The 26,153-nt window shown below is 43.3% G+C and overlaps 1 protein-coding gene across 1 annotated transcript in view; it reads right to left on the bottom strand.

Moving 5' to 3' along the window:
- Window positions 1–26,153, bottom strand: part of WLS (Wnt ligand secretion mediator) — a 98,791-nt gene that overhangs the window by 2,524 nt on the left and 70,114 nt on the right. Inside the window, exons 4-11 of the mRNA XM_026497839.4 lie at window positions 25,525–25,686; window positions 23,924–24,060; window positions 21,038–21,206; window positions 19,560–19,657; window positions 19,139–19,202; window positions 17,071–17,214; window positions 15,784–15,867; window positions 8,546–8,699 (exon numbers count right to left, since the gene is read on the bottom strand). Of these exons, the coding sequence (XP_026353624.2) occupies window positions 8,546–8,699; window positions 15,784–15,867; window positions 17,071–17,214; window positions 19,139–19,202; window positions 19,560–19,657; window positions 21,038–21,206; window positions 23,924–24,060; window positions 25,525–25,686 (1,012 nt within the window). The remainder of the gene's footprint in view (window positions 1–8,545; window positions 8,700–15,783; window positions 15,868–17,070; window positions 17,215–19,138; window positions 19,203–19,559; window positions 19,658–21,037; window positions 21,207–23,923; window positions 24,061–25,524; window positions 25,687–26,153) is intronic.

Here is a 26,153-nt window from a genome sequence, read left to right as displayed (position 1 = left end):
AGCAAGTTTTCCCAGGTCACCAGCTTGCATTCTCACTGCTGCAACTTCTAGCCCACTCCTCAGTCTAGCACAATGCCTGGGCCTCAAATTTCTCCATCAAAGCTAGTTCTGGATTTGCATATCTGGGTGAGCCATCAAAACTTCAAAGCGACTGTCAGGATGTGGATGTCTCTGTGACTCATTAAAATTTCAAAGAAAGTCCTGACCACCCCAGTAAAGCCATTAGCACCTCCAAGTGTTTACCTAAAGAATCCCTTTCACTGAAGACTTAAAAATAGACACTAGAATGTAATTCTACTCAGGTTTTGAACTCGAGATGCTAATTCTTTAAGCTTAAAATGTGACTCTCATTAGCATGTCCTAAAAAATGTGTATGATCCTACAGATCACTTGAGCCAAATTACTTTGGCTTCCTTATTTTAATGAGAATCCCATACTGGTCTTTATGGCCGTTCTAAATACTTTACAAATACTAATGTATTTAATCGTCATACTAGTGCTTTGATAGAAATACTACTGTCATCATGTCCATTCTTTTGATGAGAAAACTAAGGCACAAATAGGTTAAGTAACTTGCCCAAGGGCCAGGTTGGTAAATTGTTATGTGGGATTCAAACCAGAGCAATAAGGCTTCAGAATCCAGGCTGTCAAACCTTTAGGCTATGTGGACTCTTAGTAAACATGCTAGTTTCTAACAGCCAGTGAGACTGCCAGCAAAGGATGAGTCCCCATGCAATGTGTTATGGTCATAAACATATACATGCAATAACGTGGATGAGTTGTTCAGCATGTTAACTTTGCTTCTGTATTTGATGAAAGGGAATTTATAGCACACAATTATCAGTGCATGGGTAGTAAAGGGAGCTGTTATTGATGAGTATTTACCCTATTCACTATTAGGGGCTCAGCATGCCCTGTATTTCTTTATAAGATAGGAAGACACTGAGGCTTAAATGGCAATTAATTTCTCTAATGTGATCCAGTTTGCTCCCAGCAGAGCTGGGATGAGGACCCAGACCACTGGAACCCTGGCTGGCCAAATGTATGATTCATTCACATGTAGTTTTATTGTACCTTGAAGGCCAACTCTCTCCCCACCCCCCCTTTAGGGGGTGAATGTGGGAATACAGTAAGATGGCAGGAGTGGGGATCCCTCCATTTCTTTCCAAATTCCATCAACCCCTACTTCTGCCAAGGTCTTGCTCCATCTGTTATTCTCCCTCTCTCTTGGCTCCTGCTACTCAGTGCACAGACATGCTCAAAATCTTTTCTAAGACAAAAACAAAAACAAAAAACAAAAAAACCAAACAACCCCCCCCAAAAAAAAATCCTTTCCAAAAATGTAGTATGTTTCTTGTTGGGAAGAGGAGAAGAATAAATGGGAAAAAAAATTAAGAAAGGTAAATGAAAGAATTCTTCAGTTTGCAGTAACTCTCTTTCCCGGCTTATGGTGTCAGCTCCTCTCAGCTAATTAACAAGGAGATAAGGGCTTGTTTCTGTCTAACTGTTGTGAAATGAGACTAATCTCTGGCATTGGATTTAATCACTAAGGACTGTCAATGGATCCATATTTATGATATGGCATCCACAGGTATGTAGCTGCTTGCTGCTAGATTTTAACTGGCTGGAATGCATCCTGGAGACACAGAAAGCTATATAAACTACACTATAATGAGACAGCAACAACCACAGCTCCCTAATACTGGCTGCATTTTAATGACAATCCCTTGTGTACCTGTGACTACTGCAGTAAAAGGAAAGAAAACTTGCTAAGATGATTTCAAGACTGTTTCACAGAATCTGGGAGACCAGCAGTCTTTGAACATTATGGAGCTACCTAATTCTGTCCTCACAACCATTAAGGAAAATGAACACCCCATTACCCATATCTGGAAGCCAGAAAGCTCCCATACCATGAGTTCGTATTTCTTCAGGTCATACTCAGTACATATTGGAGCCAGGATTCCAAACCATCTATGTCTACCTCCAAAGCTTATGTTCTTTCTATAACACTCTTGACTTCATTCCTCACTGTGGAATTTTCTCTAGTCCCATACCAACCAACCTTCTACTCACTTTCAAAGCTAAGTTCAAATGGTAACTCTCTGTAATAAAGTCCAGCCTGGTTCATGGCAGAATGAGAAAAATAAGGAGAGTACAGTATTTGTAAAGCTAAACTATTTCCATGGAAAGGACTATGGTTTACTCTAAGGTTATGTCCTTCCTACATTTTGGGTGTTAAAAATAAAGTGGACAGTAGGGCGTGCCTGGGTGGCTCAGTCAGTTAAGCATCTGCCTTCAGCTCAGGTCATGATCCCAGGGTCCCAGAATGGAGTCTGCTTCTCCCTCTCCCTCTATTCCTCCCACCCTGCTCACACTCTCTCTCTCTCTCTCTCTCTCTTTCTTGCAAAAAAATAAAATCTTAAAAAAAGGTGGACAGATTTTTAAAAATCCTAAAAAATTTTTTTTCAAAGAATGTAAATAACCACTGCAGTATCTGATAGGGATAAGTGCTCATGAAAACACCTGCAAAGAGCATCCTGGTACAGGTCAATCCAGGTCCTCCCGGCTCCACTGCACATGGCTAGGTCCAGACCAGCGCGGCAGCACTCATGTTCCCCATGGGGGCTTAGGGACAAACCCTTGGCTGGAAAATAAGAGTGCCTTGGGATGGCTTGGCCTTTGTGACCCCTTCCAGGGGATGGGGCACGGTGGCCTGGATCCAGCCATCTCGTAGTCGCTTTCAATCATTTAGGTGGTTTATACCAGGCGTGGGGTGAGCCATTCCCCACCTACCTCTAAAGTACCTCCAGATACTGAGTACCAGGCAATTGCAAGAGGGTGGACACAATAAAACCTAGACATTTTGAGTGAAAACTTAATGTTATAGGCTTAATTAGAGCCTCCCAAAATTTATTTGTTGAACTCCTAATTCCCAGTACCTCAGAATGTGACTGTATGTGGAGATAAGGCCTTTAAAGAGGTAAGGAAGTTAACATGAGGTCACAGGGGTGGCCTCTAATCCAATATGACATATGTCCTTATAAGAAAAGGAGATTAGGATAGAGAGACACACAGAGAGAAGATGACCATCTACAAGTCAAGGAAAGAAGCCTCAGAAGAAACCAATCCTGCTGAAACTTTGTGGACTTCTAGCCTTCAGAACTGTGAGAAAAGACATAAACTTCTGCTGTTTAAGCCTCTCAGTCTGTGGTATCTGCAATAGCAGCCTTTTTAGGAAGCAGAAAGTTACTCCCAAGAAGGCGACTGAGGTACCTCCTATCGTAGTGGGGTGACAGTTACTCGAAGAGTCAGAAAAAATGATTTATTTTGCCTGGGAAAGAAAAGATCAGGACACTGGACGGACAGCAGCCCTGGGAGAGGCAGGATACAGGAAGTGCCCAACTCCATACAGCAGAGCAGGCGGTGCTAGGCTGGTGATGGCTTGTCACCTGCTTCCCATCTTCATTAGGAAATGGGAAGAGGATTTGAGACCCACTTCAGAGTCTGAGTCCAGCCCTGGTGGTAAGACCACTTCCGACACTGCTCACAGACATCAAGAAGCCAGGCTAGCCATGGGTGGGTCATCTAACATGCAACCAGGGGAAAGGCCTCAATAAAAGGCAGCCACTGTCAAAGCCTCATGACTCAAACCAAACATTTATTGAAGCAACAAAAGCCAAAGCCACCTTTCCTGTGAAACAAGCAGCAGGAGACCTTAGAAGCCTCTGGCAGTAAAACTGACACAGCGTGGTAGCGAGCTACCAAGACATGGGACCCGGGGTTGCTGCTGTGGCTTCCAGCAAAATGAGTGTGTCAGACAGAAGACATTTAGTGTGAATAGAAATAGAAAGGAACCAGTTGGCAATTAGAGTGTCTCCTGTTCCCTTCGTCATAGTCATCTAGTCAGGAATTCCGTTTCTCAGGTTTTTTTCTAAAACCTTCTGACAAGAATTCTATAGACGAAAGAACACAAAAATGAAAGCTATGATAAGACTTGTCTGACTTCGTGAGCAGCTCCAACTTTTTTTCCACATGAAATGGTGGCTGAGGGGGTTGGGACAGTTCGTTGTGTGTGCAGAGCATCGATGCTGAACTCCTGGGAGATGCTGCCTTCATTCCAACCTAAGGTTAACATCAGCCTGCTGCAATTCGTGTCTGCCTGGGAAGACATCCAGAATGATTCACAAATTGCTTACGGAAACAGGTAAAAAGAACAACTTTAATGAGAAGGCAGCAGGAGCTGGGCAGAAAATGTGAATGGTCCTTAAAAGAAAGAGGTCTAAAATATCTTTGCTAAATTAAAACAAATTGTATTTCTGTTTGTATAGGTGTCTATACATATATGTACACACACATATACACATACCATGATTAAAGATATACACATATTTGTATACACATACATATATGTGTGTATATGAAATAACTGACATGAGAACATTTATATTGCCAGCTATGGTAAATCAACCAAGAGCTTCCAACCAAGATGGAACCCAGAGCTCCACACCTTTGCAGCATCAATCAGCTGCTAAAAACATGAAAGTGTTCCGGCCTGGAGCTGTTCTGCCATGTCCTGAGTTTCAAGAGGCACCCAGGGAAGCTTGTCTCTCAGACCAGGATACTAACTCCCTAAGAGTCCCTCCTTTGGGCTTCATGTCACTCCATCTGATCAAACCTGACAGGGTGCTAAGTACTGAGGTACTCAGTGGTTCATTTCCAAGGGTCACTTTCTGATCTACACAATAAAAGAGAAACAGATGTATAAGAAAAAATGCTCTTTGGAAAGCAAGCCTTTCTAGAACCTGCCATCTTCTTTGTTTCTCTCAGTCCATTCCTTGACCAAAAGGGAGAAGCCAAAGTCTATGCCCTCTGCTTTCATTTTCTTCCTACCCACTCCCTCCTGACACTTCTTGGCATCTCTCTCCACGTCCAAACAAAACAACCCCTCTCAATGTTCTTTCTCTTTCCTTATCCCCTTCGGCTGCATCAGAAACCACCTGCCAAGTTCCTGGAAAGGAGCTTTTTCCGGAGGTCCATCCAGGATCCATCTCACGAAGGCAAGAAGCACCACACACCTGGGATTCATTCTCCATAGCAAGAGATCTGAATTCTTGGCTCTGGACCTTAAAAGCAAGGGAGCGGGGGAGCCCAAGCCAACTTAAAAATAAAAACTTTCCATGACAAAGGAAAAGGAGCATGGGAAGACTGGGGGAGGAGAAGGGATGTCATCCAGAGACCCAGAGAATTTAAAAATACAGCGTATCCCCCTAGGAGTTCATTTGCCACGTTTCCATGTAATATTTCAAACTAGCTCTTCCCAAGGAGCTGCAAAATCTTGGCAGACGCTCCATAACCCCTGGGAGATACCGTGTGGTCAGGCGGCAGATGAAGAGATGAAAAGTGAAGGAGAGCAGAGAAGGACCATGATCAGAGAACCCAACGTGGAAAAGCTCTTTCCAAAGGCACAAGGTCACAGCACCATGTGGGAATGGAAGGACACAGCAAGCTGGTGGGGCTCACAGGCTGCTGTGAAGTCACAGCCGATCATGTTACCATCACAGAGCTGCTAAGTTGTGTGACTCGTGTTTATGATCGGAACAGGGTCCCAGAAGAGTCTGCCCACTTAACTGCTTGAAGAATGTTTTTCGACAAGGGCCCTATTGGCGTTTTAGGATGGACAATTCTCTACTAAATGGGGACTGTTCTGCTCACTGCAGGACACTCAGCATCCTTAGAATCTGGCCACTAAATGCCAGTGGCACCTCCCAGTCATACTGACAATTCTCAAACAAACAGGAATACTTCTGGCAAGGGATTTGGGGGATATGACCTCCTGGTGAGAACTAGCTTTTGAGCTTTCTGTGAAATTACAGGTCAAGCTGCCTTCAACCAAAAAAAAAGAAAAAAAATCTGGTAGGAACAGATAAGTGCTATTCTCACCTGCAAGGTTTCAAGCCTCAGAGGGTGGCTGCTCAGCAGCCTCAAAAGCCCTAGGGGGAGCTACCTAATACCTGGCTTGCAAATCAATCCTCTGGCCCAAGAGGGTGGGAGGCAGTCAGCCTGTCTCTGCAGGGCTGGCCACAGCTCTGGCTTCCCACATGCCTAAAACGATGGGCTAGGATGGGCAAATTCTCACCACTGTTGGGAAACCCCTTACCTGTGACAGAATCACCCCCTGAGCTGCCACTTTATGACAGGAGCTGCTCTTCTTTGCCAACGGGAAGAAAGAGAACCACAGAATTTCATGGTCCTAAAAGACTTTAAGAGATCACACAACTGGGAGAAGTGGTGCGCAGGGGTTAAGCAGCGTGCCAGTAGTCACATAACAAAAAACACCAGAACAGTTTACAGAAAGCACTCTAGTACATGGTCGGTATGCAGTAACTATTACCCATTAGCAGTATCATTCCAACTTCCCGGGAAGTCCAGCAACTGCTTTATGGGGTACTTCCCTGGAAGGCAGAAACTTCACCTACTGGGTTCCTGCTTAACACTCTCAGGTCAAGGACACGTCCATGTGGTTTCTGTCAAAGTCCAACAGGATGACCAAGAAATGAAATCAAGATTCTTGTTCACAGGCCCAGAATCCCTTCCTGCTGGTGTTATGGAGGTCCACTGTTTGAGAGGCTACGTGCCACCATTTCCCACGCTGAGTGTAACGAGCCAAGGAGTAGGAAGGAAGACAGGCCTGAAGGACACTCTTACACAGAATGGCAAGTATAGTACTGGAGGTGGATGGTGGCTGAGAATCATCTACAGCCCCAACCCTCAACAGAGATGCCCTTCACTTCCCACACGCTATCTCTCATGTCATCACCCCCTCCTTTTAATCCCAACTCTCAAGATCATTGGCTCATTTGTGAAATATGAAAACTAATCTAGGGGCGCCTGGGTGGCACAGCGGTTAAGCGTCTGCCTTCGGCTCAGGGCGTGATCCCGGCGTTATGGGATCGAGCCCCACGTCAGGCTCCTCCGCTATGAGCCTGCTTCTTCCTCTCCCACTCCCCCTGCTTGTGTTCCGTCTCTTGCTGGCTGTCTCTATCTCTGTCAAATAAATAAATAAAATCTTTAAAAAAAAAAATAAAAAAGAAAACTAATCTAGAACTCCTATTTCTAAAGCATTAATTCAATCAACACTTTCAAAGCACCCTTAAGAACCTGTCCTTGCTCTTAAGGAGTCAGTATTCCAACAGGAGAGAGAAGACATGGGCAAACCCATCGACCACATTTATACAGCAAGTGTTATGTGAAAAGTATAATCATGTTTCCCCAGGCCTGTTTCCTAGAACACTATTTCAAAAAAAAAAAAAAAAAAAAAAAAAGGAATGCTTGGAAAAAGGGGTCCAGGGCCAAATGATTTAATAATTTGGGGAAACACTGTTACTCCCATCCATTTAAAAAGACCTGTAGTAAAAATTAATGTATTAAAGGCATTAAGATGTCTTACAGTAAAAACCTCATTAATGCCAATTAAAAACCCAATGGTTCTCAAATTTGTTTGACTACTAAAACTTATCAATATCCCATGGCAACAATATTCTATTGAATATAGTTTGCTGGGTTCCAACTAGGGTGATCAGGAATAGGTTTCAAGAAAGAAGAAGCATTTTGAATGAGCCCAGAAGATGGGTAGGGTTTTGTTAGGCCCAAATGGACCCAGGGTATGAATCTATTCATTCAACACACACATGGTAAGCACTTCCTGTGAGCAAGGCCCACCCATTGTGCCACAGCTGACATGCAGACCTTAAAGCTCTGGTCTCTGTTCCAAGGCAGTGAAGGGCACTGGCTCTGATTTGAGAAAGAGCATCAAATACTTGGGGAGTAGCAAGAACGTGGCAGGTGTGAAAAAGAGAAGGCAAAGTAAGGGTGGACCCAAATAGTGCGGGACTGAGTTGTCAAAGAAAAAGGAGCTATCAGATCTGCTGTTGTTACCAGGCCACCTATTCCAAGTTAAGAGCATGGCCTAGAGCAGTGACAGTCATTTCCCTCTGCCATGGCTGATAGAGACACCCCAGGCGAGCACTTCCCTTCTCTGGGTCTTAGTTCTTTATCATCTACAAAATCGCCAGACTGGCTAAGTTCCCAAACTCTCCTTATAGCATCAAAGGCACTTAAGGAGAAGATGACCATGGGAACAGCTGAATAGCTATTGGTCTGGACACACGTCAACAGCCTTGCACAAGAATTTGCACGGAAAAAATGAGGCCAGCTCGATATTCAACTCTCAGAACCCAGTCCCATTCCACCTGTTATCTTAAGATCATGCTTCTCAAATCAGAAGAATAAATACAGCATAATCTCCGAGAGTCAATTTTGCTCAAAAAAGTGAGGAAAGCAAATTTAAGTTTTATACTAAAACTGGCACCTATTTCAGACTAGAATGCAATATTCTCAATGTCTGAGGGTTTAAAAAAAGAGACAACGACTTAAAGAAATATCTGCCTTGTGCTGGGAACCCAGAGCCTTTCCTAAGTGGATCGTGAAGAGACTGAAGCCAAATTATTCTGAATAAAACTCTGCTGAAGAGACTGAAACTCACCATTGGACTGGTCTTCCCCATAGTTCTTATGGGATGGCGCATATAGGAACATCAAAGCAAAGACATACAGGTTCCACATCCCATAAATGCCTGTGAAAAAGGCACTGTTCACTTGGACTGTGACGCCGCCCCACTTCCAATGGCCTTCAGTCACCTATGGAAAAAGGACAGTAACATTCAATTGGAACCAAGAAGAAACATAACACCGAGACAGGAACCAACCAACACAAAAACCAAATGTCTTCTATGTAGGGGAAAAGTAAAGGGCCGTGTAAGACTCCTTTTTTTTCTTTTTTCGATTTTTTTATTTACTTATTTGAGAAAGAGAGGGAGTGAGAGAGAGGGAGCATGAGTGGGGGAAGGGGCAGAGGGAGAAGAGAAGCAGACTCCCTGCTGAGCAGGGAGCCTAATGCATGCAGGGCTCCATCCCAGGACCCTAGGATGCTGACCTGAGCCAAAGGCAGATGCTTAACCGATTGAGCCAGCCAGGCACCCCTAGGACGCCTTTTTAAATCTAAATCATACTAGTATGAATTTAGGTTCATACTAGTATGAATTAGGTTCATTTAGGGTTTACTGTGTGTCAGGTACAAAGTCAGTGGTTCTCATGTTGGCTGCACATCAGAATCACCCAGGGAGTATCTCTTAAATAACAGTACATAGTTATCCCTAACTTAAAGAAATTGAGTTTGAGTCTCCCACTTATCCACAACTACAACTCCTTCTCTGCGGTCTGTCTTCCCAGCTAGATGTGAACTCCCTGCAGGCAGAGACCACTTCTGACTTGTTTACTGCCATAGACCTTTGGTGCCTGATGCCGCACAGTGGCTCAGTGAAAACAGGCTGATTAAATAAGCAAATGAAAGAGCAGCCTTCCTTAGTGGGCCAGTGTGGGGAAGCAGAAAAGACACAGGCTTGGAGCCAGAGACCAGGATTCAAATGCAGACTCCACCACTCATTTTCTGTTTACTGTAAGAGAAGATTAAGACTCTGAACTACAGTTTGTTTAAGTACAAAATAGAGGGGCACCTGGGTGGCTCAGTCGGTTAACCATCTGTCTTCAGCTCAGGTCACGATCCCGGGGTCCTGGGATGGAGTTCCAAGTCGGGGGTTCCTGCTCAGCAGGGAGCCTGCTGCTCCCTCTCCCTCTGCCCCCTCCCCCGCTTGTGCTCTGTCTCTTGCTTGCTCGCCCTCTCTCAAGTGAATAAATAAAATCTTAAAAAAAAAAAAAAGTACAAAATAGAAACTTGCAGGGTTACTGAGGAGAATTAAGTAAAAATGTTTCTAGAAATTTCCTAAGACAATAAACAATAAATCTTATGTCCATATAATGTCACTCATGAAGGTAATTATGAAGCTTTCACACCCTTTACAATTCTCCAGGAATGTTTTGAGGCTGTTTTTCCTATGTTAATGACTTGATCATTGTTTTGAGGGCTGTCTGATGACGTATGGATTACACTAAGAGCTGTAAACAGAACTATTGAGCCAAGGGACTAAAAATTTGTGCCAGTTCTGAGATCAGTGAAATGATTCTGACCACTTCTGCTTGCTACAGGAAATCTTAAATGGGAGTATAGAAGAATACTGGACAAATGTCCCTGTGAGAACTTAATGAGACTGGGTTATGTAAACCATCTCTAGCAGCCCCTTCTAGAGCTAAAGTGTAAGATGGTAAGTTATATCTAAATGTTAATGACTTTAACAAGCAGGTGGATTTCACCTCTTGTTCATGAGGCAATGGGTCTATATTCACCTGACACCTTTATAGCCCATGACCCACTGGGGCCCCAGGCATAATAAAACTGTAAGTACAGGTGTTTCCTTTTGAAAGACCTGGAGTGTCAGTTAATTAGTTTAACTAATTGCAGACTTACCAATTTTAGTTTGGCCTTGGTAATACATAATTTTTCATTTTTGTGATGTGTAAACTACTATCACGAACTCTTATTTTCAGAAATAATTCACTTGATACGATGTGCTCAGGAATAGTTTTTGGCAAAGAAGAATTTCATAACCATTACTGATTTTAGAACAATGTATGAGCTTTCAAGCTACTTAGAACTTCTTAGAAATGTCTCCAAATGTCACTCTTCTTAAAGAACAGAATACCCTAACTTTATAAAAATTATAGTACTTAGGGCACACTTAAGATGATCTTAATGCATATAATGGAAGAGGAGAGGAAGTCTTAAGATAATTCCTGGAAATATATGTACCTGCTGTCATAACAAAGGGAACCGTTCTGTATGCAAGGAAGGAGGGGAGGCGGGGCTGGGTGAACTACACATACGATGGAGTAAGGCAGCTGTAATTTTATTCTACTCTGTTAAGGCAGTAGCCCCTCAATAGGTCTCTCTTCTGCAAGAGACCCTCCTTCCTATGACATAAGCTGGGGATACTCAGGACTGAATTTTGCTGAAATTGATTCTTGTTGGGCCTGGCATGAACAATTTAAGGAAACGCCAACCTGTACACCTGGTTCACAATGGTATTCGACAGATGGATGTTTGTTGAATGAATATGGACAGAAGTACAGGCATGTGCAGGAATGCCAGTGCAAGTACATGGAGGTAGAAAGGGAGGATAGAGGGGCATCTGGGTGGCTCAGTCATTAAACGTCTGCCTTCAGCTCAGGGCGTGATCCCAGAGTCCTGGGATGGAGCCCCTCATCAGGTTCCCTGCTCTGCTAGGAGCCAGCCTCTTTCTCTCCCATTCCCCCTGCTTGTGTTCCCTCTCCCGCTGGCTGTCTCTCTCTCTGTCAAATAAATAAATAAAATCTTTAAAAAAAAAAAAAAGAAAGAAAGAAAGAAAGGGAGGATAGAAACAGCCACTCAAAGGAAATATCTAATGGCAAAGTAAAGAGAAAATACTGCATTCCATAGTAAAGAATGATAATTGTACTTAAAAGTAAGCCAATGGTTAATAAGTATTATTTCACTTAAATATTGCTCTCTAATGCAGATATTGGCAAAACTAAGACTTTTCAAAATAATAAGGGTAATGATAGTTAACATTTATTCAATCCTAATATGGCAAGCACTACAGTAAGAACTTTATTTACATGGAAGATATTATTTAGTCTTACTAACAACTTTATGAGGTTGGCAGGTAATAGTTCCACCCAACACCCAATATTTCTACCCAACTTTAGGAGGTTGGCAGGTAATATTTCCCCAACAGGGGAAAACTGTGCCTCAGTGAAGTACATTACCTTACCCAAGATCGCTTAGACAGAAAGTCATGGCTCTGACTCCAAAAGAAGGTATTCTTAACCATTATGTACTATGAGAGTAGGAATATTATCTTAAACAGTGGTGAGTCTATTAAGTTAACATATGAAGCAACTATTGTGGAAGATCAAATTTCCTTTGAAAATTCACTTAATTAACCACACACACACACACACACACACACACACAGGTTTGCATATTCAAATCCATAGAGTAATACAGATGTACTATATATCCTAGACATAGTAACGTATGGTATTTGAAACTGGATATATATGCAAAATACAACTTTACAATAGAACCACTGAAATGAGATGCTCATACCATGAAGGGTACACAGGTGCTCAGATGGTCTGAGGAACTAGCAGATTCATGCTCCCATCTCAGGTTTGTTATGAGATGCCTAGACCTTGTTTAGCATGAGGTTGCAAAATTACCCATACTATTTAATTTGTAATCCTTAAATGTATTATTTCCTGCTGAGAGCAAAGAGTTGAGTTTGCACAAACGAGCTGTATACAGAGAGTCACTCGACTGTGGGTGCGTGCCCGTCTCCTCTCTCAGTTATTCCCGCCTGGGACCTCCTGAGTTCTGAGCATGTTCCCACCAACATGAACCACAGTAAGCAGCCTCAACAGAGCAGGCCTTGTCAATGCGAAATCTTATGAACGCCAAAGCAGTGAGGTGACAGTCACCCCACTTTAACTCCCAGGAAAAAATCAGATAGCCCCAACCAAAAAAGAAAAAAGAAAAAAAAGAAAATCATCTTCCCTCTGCATAAGTCTTATTTCTAAAAGTCCCTGTTTTTCCTGATTTAACATTTGAACAATTTACTTTTGTGTGAAACCACCCAATTATACCCCTGGAGCCAAGTGAAGGTCAAATCCCTTTACACCCAGTAGTCTTGACAACCAACATTCCACTTAACAACAAGATTTCCAAATCCCAGACACAGGCTCTCTTACTGGAAACATTTCCTCTGTGAGTAACAGAATGAAGTGATCACACACACAAAAAAGAGCTGGGGACAGGCTCTCTGGGAGTTTGCTGCATGTGGCTTGACCTGAATGTCAGGCACCTGGGGGTCCCCTTAGTGAAGGTTGGTGACCTTCTCCCCTGCATTGCACTTCTGTTCCCTACTGCCCGCCACCTCTAAACGGAACGCCTCTTTCTTTTCCAGAGGGAAGGGGCTAAAATACCAGACTGTGATGTACCATCTCTCGGTTGCTATGACTGAGGCCATTAAAATGGCAGGCATTAAAAGACTGCCCCTCAGGACCCAGCTACAAAGCCTCAAGGTCACTGCATTCCACAGCTTCCTGTGGGCCCTTCATTCCTGGCCTCAGAGCTTCAATATCCTGGCGAGATCCCCTCGCATTATATTTCATGGGGCTTAAATGCAAGCTCTCTCAGCAAGCCCAAGAGTATAATGGGAGTTTTAATACATTCCTTTTACCTAAGGCTGGGATCTATTTCAAAAAGTTACCCAATAGGTTTTCTTTCAGGTGAGCTCATTGCTGAGACATTCCAAAATGACATTAAAAAATAAATCCTCTGATGACTATATTAGTACAGTACCTGGGACATTGAGAATTATGCCTGAAAACGTCTTAGATATCTATAAATAAACCTTAAAAAAATAACCCAGCAGGAGGAATGTGAGGAGCTAATGGAATCCAAAAGAACTCGCTGCTACCCCCTTGGAGTTGAAATCCACTCCGGGCTGACTGTCGCTGTGGCAGATATAAAAAGCCAGCCACAGGCTGGAGCCGTGTTAGAAAATACTGGGGCAATGGAATATTAATCTTTTTCTCCAAAGAAAAGCCACAAACTCTGCTCCTTGGAAGAACTGGCCTCCCTTGCTTGAAAATGGTGCCCGATGTAACATAGACAAGGCTAAATTCAGGCAACATGTGGCTGCCTTAAAGATGAGCTAGCTTTCCCTTCCTGACTTAGGTGGAAGGGACTCTCTGCAGAGCCAGGTGAGTAAGCGGCATGGGGCTGTGGGAGCGTGGCGGCAGCTTTCTGAGGTGGCAGAGACACGTGTTAAGACCAAAAGTGCCCTTTGTTTCTGCCCTCCTGAGAACTATCTGGGATTGCCTTCATTCCTCAGCCCAGCTTACTTGAAGCGTCTGTTTGTCCAAGCAGTGCGCCCTGCTCTCCCAGACTCACCCAACTGGCCACATGAAGTGTCCCAGCACATTACCGAGGCCCTGGAGGACTGGACACTTGGGTCACATGAAGGAATCAGCCAAAGGATAAGTCAGCCCTCGGATACCCTTGTTTGAGCCTCAGCTGGGTGAATAAAAAACTCATTCAGAATTTGAAATATGTTACTGCATTTGGAGTGGCAACTGAAGTTTCCTCAGTTTTATAAACAGTCTGATAGAAACAGCGCTGGTGTAGGTCATAGCAGATGTGGGAAGCAGAACTTTCGAAGACAGATATGTATTATTTGTTTTGTTTGTTTTCCACACTCATGTCAGCCTTCAACAGCAACACTCATGCTGCCCAGTGGGCAGAGCCCACATGGCTCTAGGGGCCCCTAACGTGGCTCAGAGGCACCCTTGGGTGTCCTTGCATCAAGTTCAAGGGTCCATGAATTGGAATGAGAAAAACTGTATCTTTATTTTCACCAGTCTTTAACTGAAAGTTACCATTTCTTTCAATTACGAATGTAGAAAACAAAGTCCTATTAATATTAGCATTAGCACTACCTGTATATTTTGTTACCCATAAAATCACGACATTTTCATAGCAATCACAATTACAGATACATGTCTGTAACATCTGTAACATGTATAATTGCAAATATCTTTGAAATCCAAAGTATTTTACTCATTTAAAAACATTCAAAGAAGAGGCCCATAGCCTTCAGCAAGTTGCCCAGAGGGTCTATGGTACAAAAAAAGCACAGCAGCCCCTCTACTAGAAGAAAATGAGCCAGCACAATGAGACAAGTCCAGTCCTAAAGCTCCATCTGCACTACTAACATTCTTAGTTTTGGCCAAATACAAGGATGACAGAACAGTTGGCAAAAAAAAAAAGTCAAAAAGTCTGGGTTCTGGTCCCTAACTTACTGAATGTCCTTTCGTACAACATTCACTCCTCTTGTTACTTACAAGAGCACACCTGTTCCTGCCCACGATGTGCCAGGCACTCTGCAAATCACTTTGCAAGCATTACTTCCTGTGGTCCTTACGGCCATCTTTTGTGGCGGTACTATTATTACATGCATTCTACAGATAAGAAAACTAAACCTTAGAACTGTTAAGTAATCCATCCACCATCCCACCCAGCTGGAAAACAGCACAAATGGGAAATGTCTCTAAAGCCATTCGATTTCATATCCTAGCAACTGAGATGACAACCCCTACCTCCCCACTTACTGACAGGATTTTTGTGAAGCTCAAATGAATGGCAGATAGGTTGTCTGTCAGATTTAAACAGTTCTCTCCACTTTCCAAAGCCAGTTGCCAACATTGTAAAATTATTACCACTATTGAGGTTTTCAAGTACAGCAAAATTTTGAGTTTTGGAAATAACCAGCAGAAAGGTAAGATTCTGTCAAGGGGACTTCTGAATTGTATTTCATGTTTCAGTGGCAATATAATTATTACAAAGAATGGCTGATGGACTGTAAAAGGATCTATGTTCATGCGAGATAAAGATCAAGTCAAACTAATACTTGCTTGTTGGTGTTCTGCTATAGGGCTGAAAAAGTGTATTCTCTCAAGTGAATCAAATAAGTGCCCTTCAATCTGGCTGCAGGCTCTTAATTTATGTAGCAACTTTCTTCCTCCTACGAGGCTGTGTGGAAAGGGAAAATTCCATCCACCTCTGGCCAGGTGGTTAAGTCCCAGAGTGGAACAACCTTAAAAAACATGGCTTGAGGAGCTAACCAGCCTCCCTGCTCCTTCCTCAGCAGCTCTCTAGAATTTTCTGTGCAGAGTGGAGGCACCCCTCCAGGGGCATTCTCACCCTGACCGTTCAGGGCCCACTTACCTGACTAACAATGAAGAAAATGACAGTCATAGCAGCACAGGCCAAGGTGATCAGCATGAGGAACTTGAACCTGAAAATCAGCCCCTATTAGGAAGGAGAGAAAGAGTAGTTTACCACTCTCCTGGCTAGCACTAATCCTTTTCTCAATATATTTAAATCTGTAAAAAACCAATTAAAAAAAAATTCTATAAAACAAAATCCCTAAGAGGGACTAGTAAAATCATTTCACATAGTAACATTTCTCCTGCAGAGGTGAAGGCGGTTGAAAAATTTATTGGGCCAAATATTTCTTATGTTCTTATCTCTCATGAAACAGTGATACCAGAGCCTGGGAAATTATATTCACAGCACGTTGTGAGGCTGCTAATTTCCCTGCTAAGCTGGTTATGCTTCTCTGCAAGGGTTCAAAGTCACCAAATCCAAGTTTTCTGCGGTTGTAATAAAATTCTGCTCCAGTGAACAAAAAGAAATGTGCATATTAATCAACATGAAGTGGATTTGGTTGAATTTTCTCATGTGTCACTCCAGCTCTGGAGACAGGCAAAGCTTCAGAAAGTGCCCAGGGTTCGCTGAGAGCAGGATTTCAGAGAACCCGTGTTTCAGGGAGAAACACCTCTTATGCAGGGGCTCTTACGTGCAGATCCACTGCATATAAAAACCCTGGCGTTCTGCAGTTTCTGTTTCTTTTCACAAGAGGAATTAGGCCCATGTCTCCAAGGACAGCCACTTAGGCATGAGTCCAACAGATCCTTGAAAAATTAAGAATGTGTTGCCTGCATTAGAGATTGGAGGATGCTGAGTGTTTTCTCTTGAATACGGCACATAATCTATAAACAGAAATTACTGAATTCTATTTGATCACCTGCTGGATATTTTAGGGGAAATGTGGTCTCTTAGCGTCTAAAAATCAGATCACCTGGGCTGAAGCCCCAGCTCCAGGCTGATTCTCGGCAAGGAAACCTTACCTAAAGCCTCACCCCAGCCAAAGCCCTGATTCCACCCTAGTCAAATCTCCCATCTGGTATCACCCACATCCCATCAAAGCCGAAGAACCTGCTGAACAAGCTCACCCGTCCGAGGACAGAAAGACGGATATACCACAGAGAACTCCAAGATCTGCAGGAGCCGGCTACCTGTGTCTCACAGCCAGATTTAGCCTCTTATTTTGCCCAGAGATCCTACGTGACAGGAGACTCTCTCCACGTGTATCTGAAATAAAGGCTTCTCGTCTCCAGATGTCGGTGTGTGGTGTGTGTTTACACCACACGAGCCTGAAGGTCTGCTCACCTCGTAGTGCAACCGCCGGACTTTGCTCATGGCCGGCAGGCTGGACTGCTTCCCACTGATGTTCCGAAACACTTGAAACACCATGAAGCACAGAAACAGGAAGTAGAGGCAGAGGCAGATACCGGCCACAATGATGAAGGCCATCTGATGGTTTCCAGTGAAGGAAAGGGCAGGCTCGCTGACGACACAAACACTTCTCAGCTCGGTTGGCAACGACACCCATGGTCTCCAAACGGGGATAAAATATTAAAACCTGGCATTCTAAAGCCAGCAATAGAGATCTCCAGACACAGAAGTACAACAGAGTGGAATGTTCCAAGTTGCTTTCTGAGGCAAGTGAGAAGAGGAATAGAGTCTTGCTTATTAGAAATGCAGACTTCAGGGCCCACCTACTGAATCAGAATCTGCCTCTTAACAAGCTTCCCAGGAGATCGGTATGTATAATACATTTGAAAAGCGCTTTAATACTGGGTATTGTTTGCAAATGACTGATCAGGTAGAATGCTACGTTAAAATAACCAGAAGAGTTACAATATAACCCAGGTTCCATGGCAGATCTATAGAATCAGATCTTCCAAGAGCAAGGAAACCAAGTATAATCATGTTTGAGAACCAGTGGGCTAGTCCTTGGATTTTTAGGAGACTGAGACACCGTGGAAGCAGGAGGTGATCACATGGGGGTTGGGAATAGCAACTGCAAAGGATGCTGGGCATGGGACGGAAGGCCTTGAAGTAAAACCAGAGATAAAGTTCTGTTTGCAATTTTCTGTCACCACAAGAAAAATACTGGCAAATGGAACAGAGAGCAGAAGGACAGATGGAAAAGGTGAGAAATGAGGATGAGGGCAGTATACACTTTGAAACTGATCAGGGCAACTCTGAGACCCATCTTGAATGCTCAGCTTGAGAATCACCAAGGCCTGGGGTACACTGAGCTGGATGAGGAGGCAGGTGACCTGAACCTAAGTCCTTTCTGCGACAACTCTACCCCAAGTTGCATATTTTAAGGTATTTTAACAAGTGTGAACTCGGTGTGTATAGTTCACTAAATAATATATTTAATGCAGTTTCTCCTTCTTTCCTAAAGCCAACAGTACCCCAGAATGAAGGGAATATAGTTTTTTGCTACAGTCCTTGACATTTTATTTGCCTCCCTGGACCTTCAACATACATGTACAATGAAAGGGCTGAAGTAGACTTAGCGTTGTAAGTACTTCCCGTGTTGTACAGCTAACATTTTCGGGAGGAAGGACAGGAATAGGGGAGAGCTCAACTCTCTCATCTTTAAGGTAATGATACTACCGAATCAGTTTGCTCACAAAGTTCTTGTGATACTAAGAAGCCCATACGAACATCATGGCCAAAGTATATTTAGCAGCACATAACAAGATATTATTCATCAAGAAATAATACAACTTCAGCCTTTCTCTCCACTACAGAGGACAGTCTTTTTCTCCCAAAGCACTTAACATATTATTCAGGAAGATAAAATATTTAAATCCAGCATCGTAAAGGGGATAAGCTAAGACTGTCGCTTCTGCTTCATGAAGATGACTCAGAGAGTTTATGCCAACCAACCAGAAGCCTCGACAACTCCTCTGGAACTAATCACCTTAGCCTTATCTCCATGTGGTCTCAGAAATGAATAGCAGCAGCGTGCTACGCTGGCACACCAAGGTCACTGTAAGAAGTCTCGCACACAGAGGACTTCAGAAACAGGATCTCCGACAGGGGCCCAGAGATGAACCTGCTGGCTCCAGGGAAAAGCTAGTCATGCTTGAGTCTGCGGTAAACAAGTGTATAATAGATCATTTGGACAGGCTGCGGTAAGACAAGCAACTCGGATCCCTCTGCCATGGGGATACGCTGCACCTTCCTCGTTTTGCCTGCTCTCACCGGGCTTAAAAGCAACCATTAATTCTTCTTATTATTTCCCTTAATTGTGCCATTATCATTGGTGTGAGGATCAAAGCTCTGGCTGAGCACACATGAAGAACATTAGCAGGACTTAGAAAATGATCTGGGCTATGGGAAGAAATGAAACCCCGAAGCCATCAAGGAAGGATACGGCCAGCTCTGTTCCGACATCTGTAGTCCAGATACTGTAGAAGGGATTCGTGAGTTGTACCCCTCTACAAAGAAAAACGAGATGGAAAGATACAATTAATACAGAGGCAATGGGGAACTTTCCTTTTTACACATCCTCTGCTTCTCAGCCAGAAGGGTGGGGGCTGTGTTTAGACTAAGAAAAGTTCACAGACTTAAAGAGAAACAGTTTGAAGGATAGGACCAGCACAAATATTTTTCATCTAGAAAGAACTTTGTCTTTGATTTCAGCCCAATCCTTATCTGTGGATGTGACTACATCTAGTGCTTCCATCCCACAGGCTCCCCAACCACCCTTCCTCTTTTTGAATCCTCCTCCCAAGGAGCTGGGGTGGACACGGGGATGCACATTTCAGCCCAGGATCCCAAAGGCACCTGCTCACCTCTCACACATGTCAAATATGAAGAGGCAGAAAGAGCCAACAGCAATTGGTCCGACTTGCTTCCAGTACCCTGCTATGTGATTCCGCTCATGCTGATCCTGAGGGAAACCAAAATGAGAAATGACATCACGGAGAGCAAAGCAATTCTACAGTTAAGTCAGTCATTCCAACAATCCTGCTGACCACCTTTGTATACCAAGCATCATGCTGGACTCAAGGCATACGAGAAGGAGTAAGATAAAAATCTCTGTTCCAAAGGAGCTCATTTTTTATCAGCCCATCCATAGGGGCTCTCACAGCCATAAGAACAGGATGCTATGGGAACACAAAGAAAGGCCTTGTACCCTCAGCAGTGGAAGTTCTGTGGTCTGCAAAACAACTCCTTCTGAATTAAATTCCTATGTGACCTATGGCTTGTGTTGTTCGGGCGGGTGATCCCCAGAGGACAAAATAAAGACTTTAAGGCATTAAAATATGTCAAGAGATATATCAATATCTCTCATGGTTAGGAAAATAGACATATGTTCTCCCTATCTCCATTAAAAACAAGAGCGGTTCGTCTTGGTAGATATACAAAGACACTAAGAGACAGAAAATGAAGGAATGCAGAGCGAGAAAATGGGGAAAGGCAGAAGACAAATCTCAGCACCCAGGCTGGAGACCAGGTGGGTGGGACAGTCCACACAAATCCACTCTGGCCCTCCACTGCGGCTGGCTGGGCTGCTGCTGGCCCTGAGTCCCCCACACTCCTAGCCCTGCTGCCAAAGGCTCTCAGTGCAGCACCGCTGCAGGACCCCTCATGCCTACCCCAGGTACCCCAGCCATCAGCAAACACCTCTCTCTCCTCTCACTGCTCTCCTAGAAGGGCTGCAAGACTTCAGAAGCAATGATCAAACCCTAGTGGAGTTTAAAAACAGTCCACTCCTACAAAGCTGATGGCCTGAGGAGGACCAAGCTCCAGCTGGCATATCACCTTAGCCACAACATGATGACTGCACCATTCTTATTTTTATCCATGGTACCTTCAACCCCTCCTGAAATAGGATTTGATGTCTGGGCAAACTGAGACAAGGGAGGTCAGTATTCCAGGGTAACAGGGGTTACTAGGCCACCTGGACAAACTGCCAGCTGGAAAGAGCCAGACCCACATTATCTGGGGGTTACCTTGGTCCTGGGGACAAGCGGAGCTGAAGCCAAAGCAGAAGAAACAGTAATAATCACTGACATTTGTGTGTTTATGTTCTGTGAAATACTCACATTAGCTCACTTAAATCTCACAAAAACCCTATACACCAGGCCTTTAAAATCCATTTTACAGATGAGAAACCAGAGATTCTGAGCCAGAAAGTCACTTGCCGGAGGCCACTTGGCTGGCTAACAAGTGGTGGAGTTAGAATGTGAACCGGTGTTCTGACTCCAGAGCTCGGTCCTGTAGCCACTAGCTGATCTAGTCCCTTCCTTCCTCAGGGGGCTCTTACCATCATGTGCTCGCCACAGAAGATGATCCAGAAGGAGAGGAGCATCGCGTAGAAGATGCCCTGTCGGATGTCGCCGAACAGCAGCATCCAGGTCCAGTCAAATCCAATGGAAAACCATTCCACTGGGATATTGATAAAAGTCATGGAAATCCCAAGGGCAAAGATGACTCTGATCATGAGAAGATAGAAGGAAAACCATTTTATTCATCCGGGAGGCAGATTTTCAAAACAAAACAAAACAAAACAAAACAAAACAAAACCACCACCCAGTTTGGGGAACTGAGATGTTATATACTGAGACTGAAGCCATATGATCAGTTGCTTAGTACCACATTAGATTAAGAGTTTCCTACACGATTTTCCCCTCCTTTGCCTTAAAAAATAGACCTCACTGAACATAATTATCCTATTTTACCTATTCAGGTAACTATTAACCTGATCATTAAGAACACTCATGATTATTATTATGATGATGATATCCTCCTCAGTGACTATGAATTGTATAAGCATGTTTGTTTCAGTAAGAAATTACTCCAAACAATGAGAAATACCATTTCCTTTAGCTGCTTGTTTAGTTTTTGTTTTGCTTTTCCCCTACTGCCCTATTAATTGCCACTGACCTATCAAATATCATTCGTATTGTCACTGATTTATTCATACTTTCAATCATACCTATGAAATACAAGTGTTAATTAAGCACGGATCACACGCCGGGCATTTTGTTAGGGCCATAGATAACCAAGCGAGGTAGTACTCTTCTACTCATGGAGATAGATTTGGTGGCTGAGTCAAATAAAATGTGACAAGAGATATGACAGAAGTGTGCACAGGCTTCCCCAGGGACTTCTAACCTTGACAGAGACAGAAATTGAGAGGAGTTGTGAGTCATGACTGGGGAGGTGGAAGGGCATTGCAAGCAGAGGGAAAAGCCTGGATGGAGGCACAGAAACTTGGAACAGCCTGAATCATTTGGGGATCTGCACATGGAGGAAATGACACCAGAGAAGTAAAAAAGCCTGAGCTCATGAAGAAACTTGCCTACCCCATTAGAGAACTTATCCTGAAAGGACTGAAGATCCAATAAAAAAGTTTAAACAATGGAGTGACATTATTCATTCATTCAACAAATTCATATTTATTGAATTCCTACTATGTGCCAGTCACTGCTCTAGATGCTGGGGATATAGTAGTAAACAAAGTAGGCAAGGATCTTGCTCTAATGATGCTTGCATTCAGAAGGGGCAAGAGGAGGGGTCTGGGAGGAAAGATAACAAATAAGTAGAGAATATAATGAAGAAAAATAAAGCAAGGTAAGAGAATGGAGAGAGGCTCTAAGATAAGAGACATTATGGCTGGGCCTGAGGGAAATGAGGAATTGAGCCACAGAGATATCTAGGAAAGAGCATTTCAGATAAAGAGAAGAGCAAGTGCAAAGGCCCTGAGGTGGGAGCATATGAGGCATGTCTGAGCATCATCAAGATGATAGAGAGGAGAGGAGATGAAATCAGAAGTGGCAAGGGTCCAGGTCATCAAGGGCTTTATAGGCCAGGACAAAGGAAATGAAAAGCCGATACAGAGCTCTGAGCAGAGGAGTGACAAGATTTGATTTACCCTTGAAGGGGAACACTGGCTGCTGTGAGAATAGACTGTAGGAAGGAAAATAGTGGTAGCAAGAAGAACAGTTGAGAGGCTATTTTCAATAATCCAGGTAAGAAATGAGAAATGATGGGGAGTTAGATTATGGGGTAGGTTGGATGAGGGGTATGAAAAAAGGATGACTCCTACATCTCTACCCTGAACAGCTGAAAGGATGGAGTTGCCATTTCCTACAATGGGGATGTCTGGGAAAGGAGCAAGTTTGAAAAGGGAGGAAATAGAATGTTGTCCTTTGTATGTGTTACATTTTTGTGCAAGTGAAGATGTTAAATAAATAGCTGGAATACTTGGGTTTAGGGTTGGGAGAGGCTGAGGTTGAGGATATAAATTAAGAGTCATCAGAGCAGAGATGATTTTTAAGACCACGAGACTAGATGACATCACTCCAGGAATAAGCATAGCTAATGGAGAGAAGAGGTCCAAAGGCTAGCACTGGCTCCAAAGTTTAAGAGGTTGGAAAGATGGTTGGAAACAGCACTGGAGACAGAGTGATGGTCAGCAAAGGAGGAGAATAACCATAAGAAGGGCGGAGGAGGCTCTGTGAAGAAAAAGAAAGTGACCAGTTACATCAAAAACTGATGATGAGTCTAGAAAAGTGAGAACTGAGAAGTGACTATTGGATTTGGAGTGTGAAAGCCATTGGTGATCCTGTCAAGAGCAGTTTTAATGACGGGTGGAATGGGCTCAAGAAAGAACACATGGAGAAGGTATACAGACAAGGCTTTTGAGGAGGTTTGTTGTAAAGAGAAGTAGAAAAATGGTGGGGTGATATCAGGGGGAGGTAGGAAAAGAGTTTTGTCCAAGCATGCGAAATAGTAGTGTGTTTGTATATTAATGAGAATAATCCCCCAGAAAGGAAAAGTCAGTAATGTGGGACAGAAAGGGGATGTATCTACGAGAGTACTGTCCTTCTGGAGGTGAGAGGGATGGGCTTAGGAGCAAGGCAGTTTGTTCACTGTGACAGAGAGAAATATCTGACTCAGACCATGGGCATGAAGAGCAAAGACGGAATAGAGAGCCAGAAATGTGAGAGAAGTTTAATCCCTAGGATTTAATAATATTTTACATGTGAAAGCTGAAAGAGAGAAAAGAGTCCAGGGTGATTCGTGGTCCAATCACCAGCCCAAGTAACACATGGACCACTTGAACTAGACCCCAGCAAAGCCAGGACCATGGCAGGCAGACCTGGGATGCCAGTGTTCCTTAAGAGTGCTCTGAAATCAGCCTTACTTTTCTAGCAGCACTGGGGGTCGGGACATCATAGCGATCCTCCTCCAATACCACACCATAATGATGAAGATGCTGGGCGTAAGGAAGGTCTTCATGGCGAACCACACCTTGGTGAAGCCTCCATTTTGATGGATTCCCTAGACAGAGACCAATCATAATTTTGAAGGTGAATATATCTTAGTGTCATTTTCTACCAGCAAATGCATTTTGGGGAGAGGTGAAAGCAGATTTTTTCTGTTGAACTTTCAAGATCAAGAGCTTTAACACTCATAGCATATCCTCTCTTCACATTCTCCCTAGCCCCTCTTCAGGCACTGTAAACATCTAAATAAAAGGCAAAAAAATGGACGCATTCTATGCAACAGGAATCATTAAGAACATGATCAAGGATTTTTTCTCTAAGGTTTTGTATTGAAAACTTGAGATATTTTAAGATGCTCAAAAGGTTGGGATTGGTAAAATGTGTTCAGGTAAATCTATATAGTGGAAGGCTAAGCAGCATTGCAAAGTATATTTATATTATATTCACAATATATTATTAAATTAAAAAAAAGCAAAGAACAAAGAAGTCAGTTAAGTATGATCTTTTTTTTTTTTGTAAGGATATATGTAACTACATAGAAAAAAAATCTATAAGGAGATAAATCAAAACTTCAACAATGATTATTTCTCTAGATACTACAGGTCATTTTTATGTTCTATATGTTTACTTGTGCTTCCTAATTTTCTTTTTTTTTTTTAATTCCATCCATTTATTTGAGAGAGAGAGAGAGAGAGAGCATGAGCAGGGGGAGGAGCAGAGGGAGAAGCAGGCTTCCAGCTGAGCAGGGAACCCGACGAAGGACTCAATCCCAGGACCCCGGGATCACGACCTGAGCAAAGGCAGATGCTCAACCAATGGAGCCACCCAGGTGTCCCTGTGCTTCCTAATTTTCTACAGTAAATATGTATTTCATATGTGATTATTTTAGATTAAAAAAAAAAAAAACCCTCTTGTTCCATGTTCTATTTTTTTGCCTGTTAAATAAATCAAGTGGAAAGAACCTAAAACACCACTGGTCCCTTTAACATTTGTGCTTGCAAGGTGAGACGTAAAAAAAAAAAAAAAAAAAAAAACTTTTATCTTGGTGTTATTATGCAATCATGACCATTGAAATAAAATCTTTTTTTTTTTTTTTTTTTTTTAAAGATTTTATTTATTTATGTGACAGAGAGACAGCCAGCGAGAGAGGGAACACAGCAGGCGAGTGAGAGAGGAAGAAGCAGGCTCCTAGCGGAGGAGCCCGATGTGGGACTCGATCCCGGAACGCCGGGATCACGCCCTGAGCCGAAGGCAGACGCTTTAACGACTGCGCTACCCAGGCGCCCCTGAAATAAAATCTTAAACGGGCATAATAATTGCATTACTTTCCATTTCTGTAATCTCTCATGTAAATTTAAGCCGTCAGCCATCATGGGTATGTTCTTTCTATTTCTCAGGTGAAGCAACGGAGTCGCCAAGAGTGAGATGGAGTTCCCTTCCAATACACATGCCCACAAACCAGTATTCTGAGCCAGTGTTCTAATGTCACGTGCTGCCTGGATCCATTAGATTCACTTACCACCAACTGAATATCCTTTATTTCCCCAATCCCAACGTTGATTTTCTTCTTCTCATTCACAGGCAGCCGGATGTTCAGAAGGTAGTACTTATGAGCTACGGACCCGATTTCCATGAAAGGAAGGACATCACATTCATAGTAACGGCCCTCATACTCTGGGGTCTGGAAGAAGAGCAGAGGGTTTGAGGGAGAATCACTATTTCCAGTAGACTATGTCTGAATTGTCTTACCTTTGCCTCATATCACCAATGCTAATGCTTAAAGGGATACCTTAGAGCTACAGATGATAGAGTACACTGGAGGCATGGTGTCCACCGGCTGCTCCTTACCCCCCCCCCAAAACCCAGCCACATTTGAGATAGAACTAGAAATTTTATTTTTTTAAGATTTTATTTATTTATTTGACACAGAGAGAGTGAGAGCACAAGCAGGGGGAGCAGCAGGCAGAGAGAGAGGGAGAAGCAGGCTCCCCGCTGAGCGGGGAGCCTGATGCAGGACTAGATCCCAAGACCCCAGGATCATGACCTGAGCTGAAGGTAGATTCTCAACCGACTGAGCCACCCAGGCACCCCTAGTGCCAGAAATTTTAGATAAAAAACAGAAATCTCATCTATCTCTTAACACTTTCT

This window comes from Ursus arctos, unplaced genomic scaffold (genome assembly GCF_023065955.2).
Source record: "Ursus arctos isolate Adak ecotype North America unplaced genomic scaffold, UrsArc2.0 scaffold_12, whole genome shotgun sequence".
Classification (NCBI taxonomy): domain Eukaryota; kingdom Metazoa; phylum Chordata; class Mammalia; order Carnivora; family Ursidae; genus Ursus; species Ursus arctos.
This window is presented reverse-complemented; position numbering and strand designations above follow the sequence as displayed.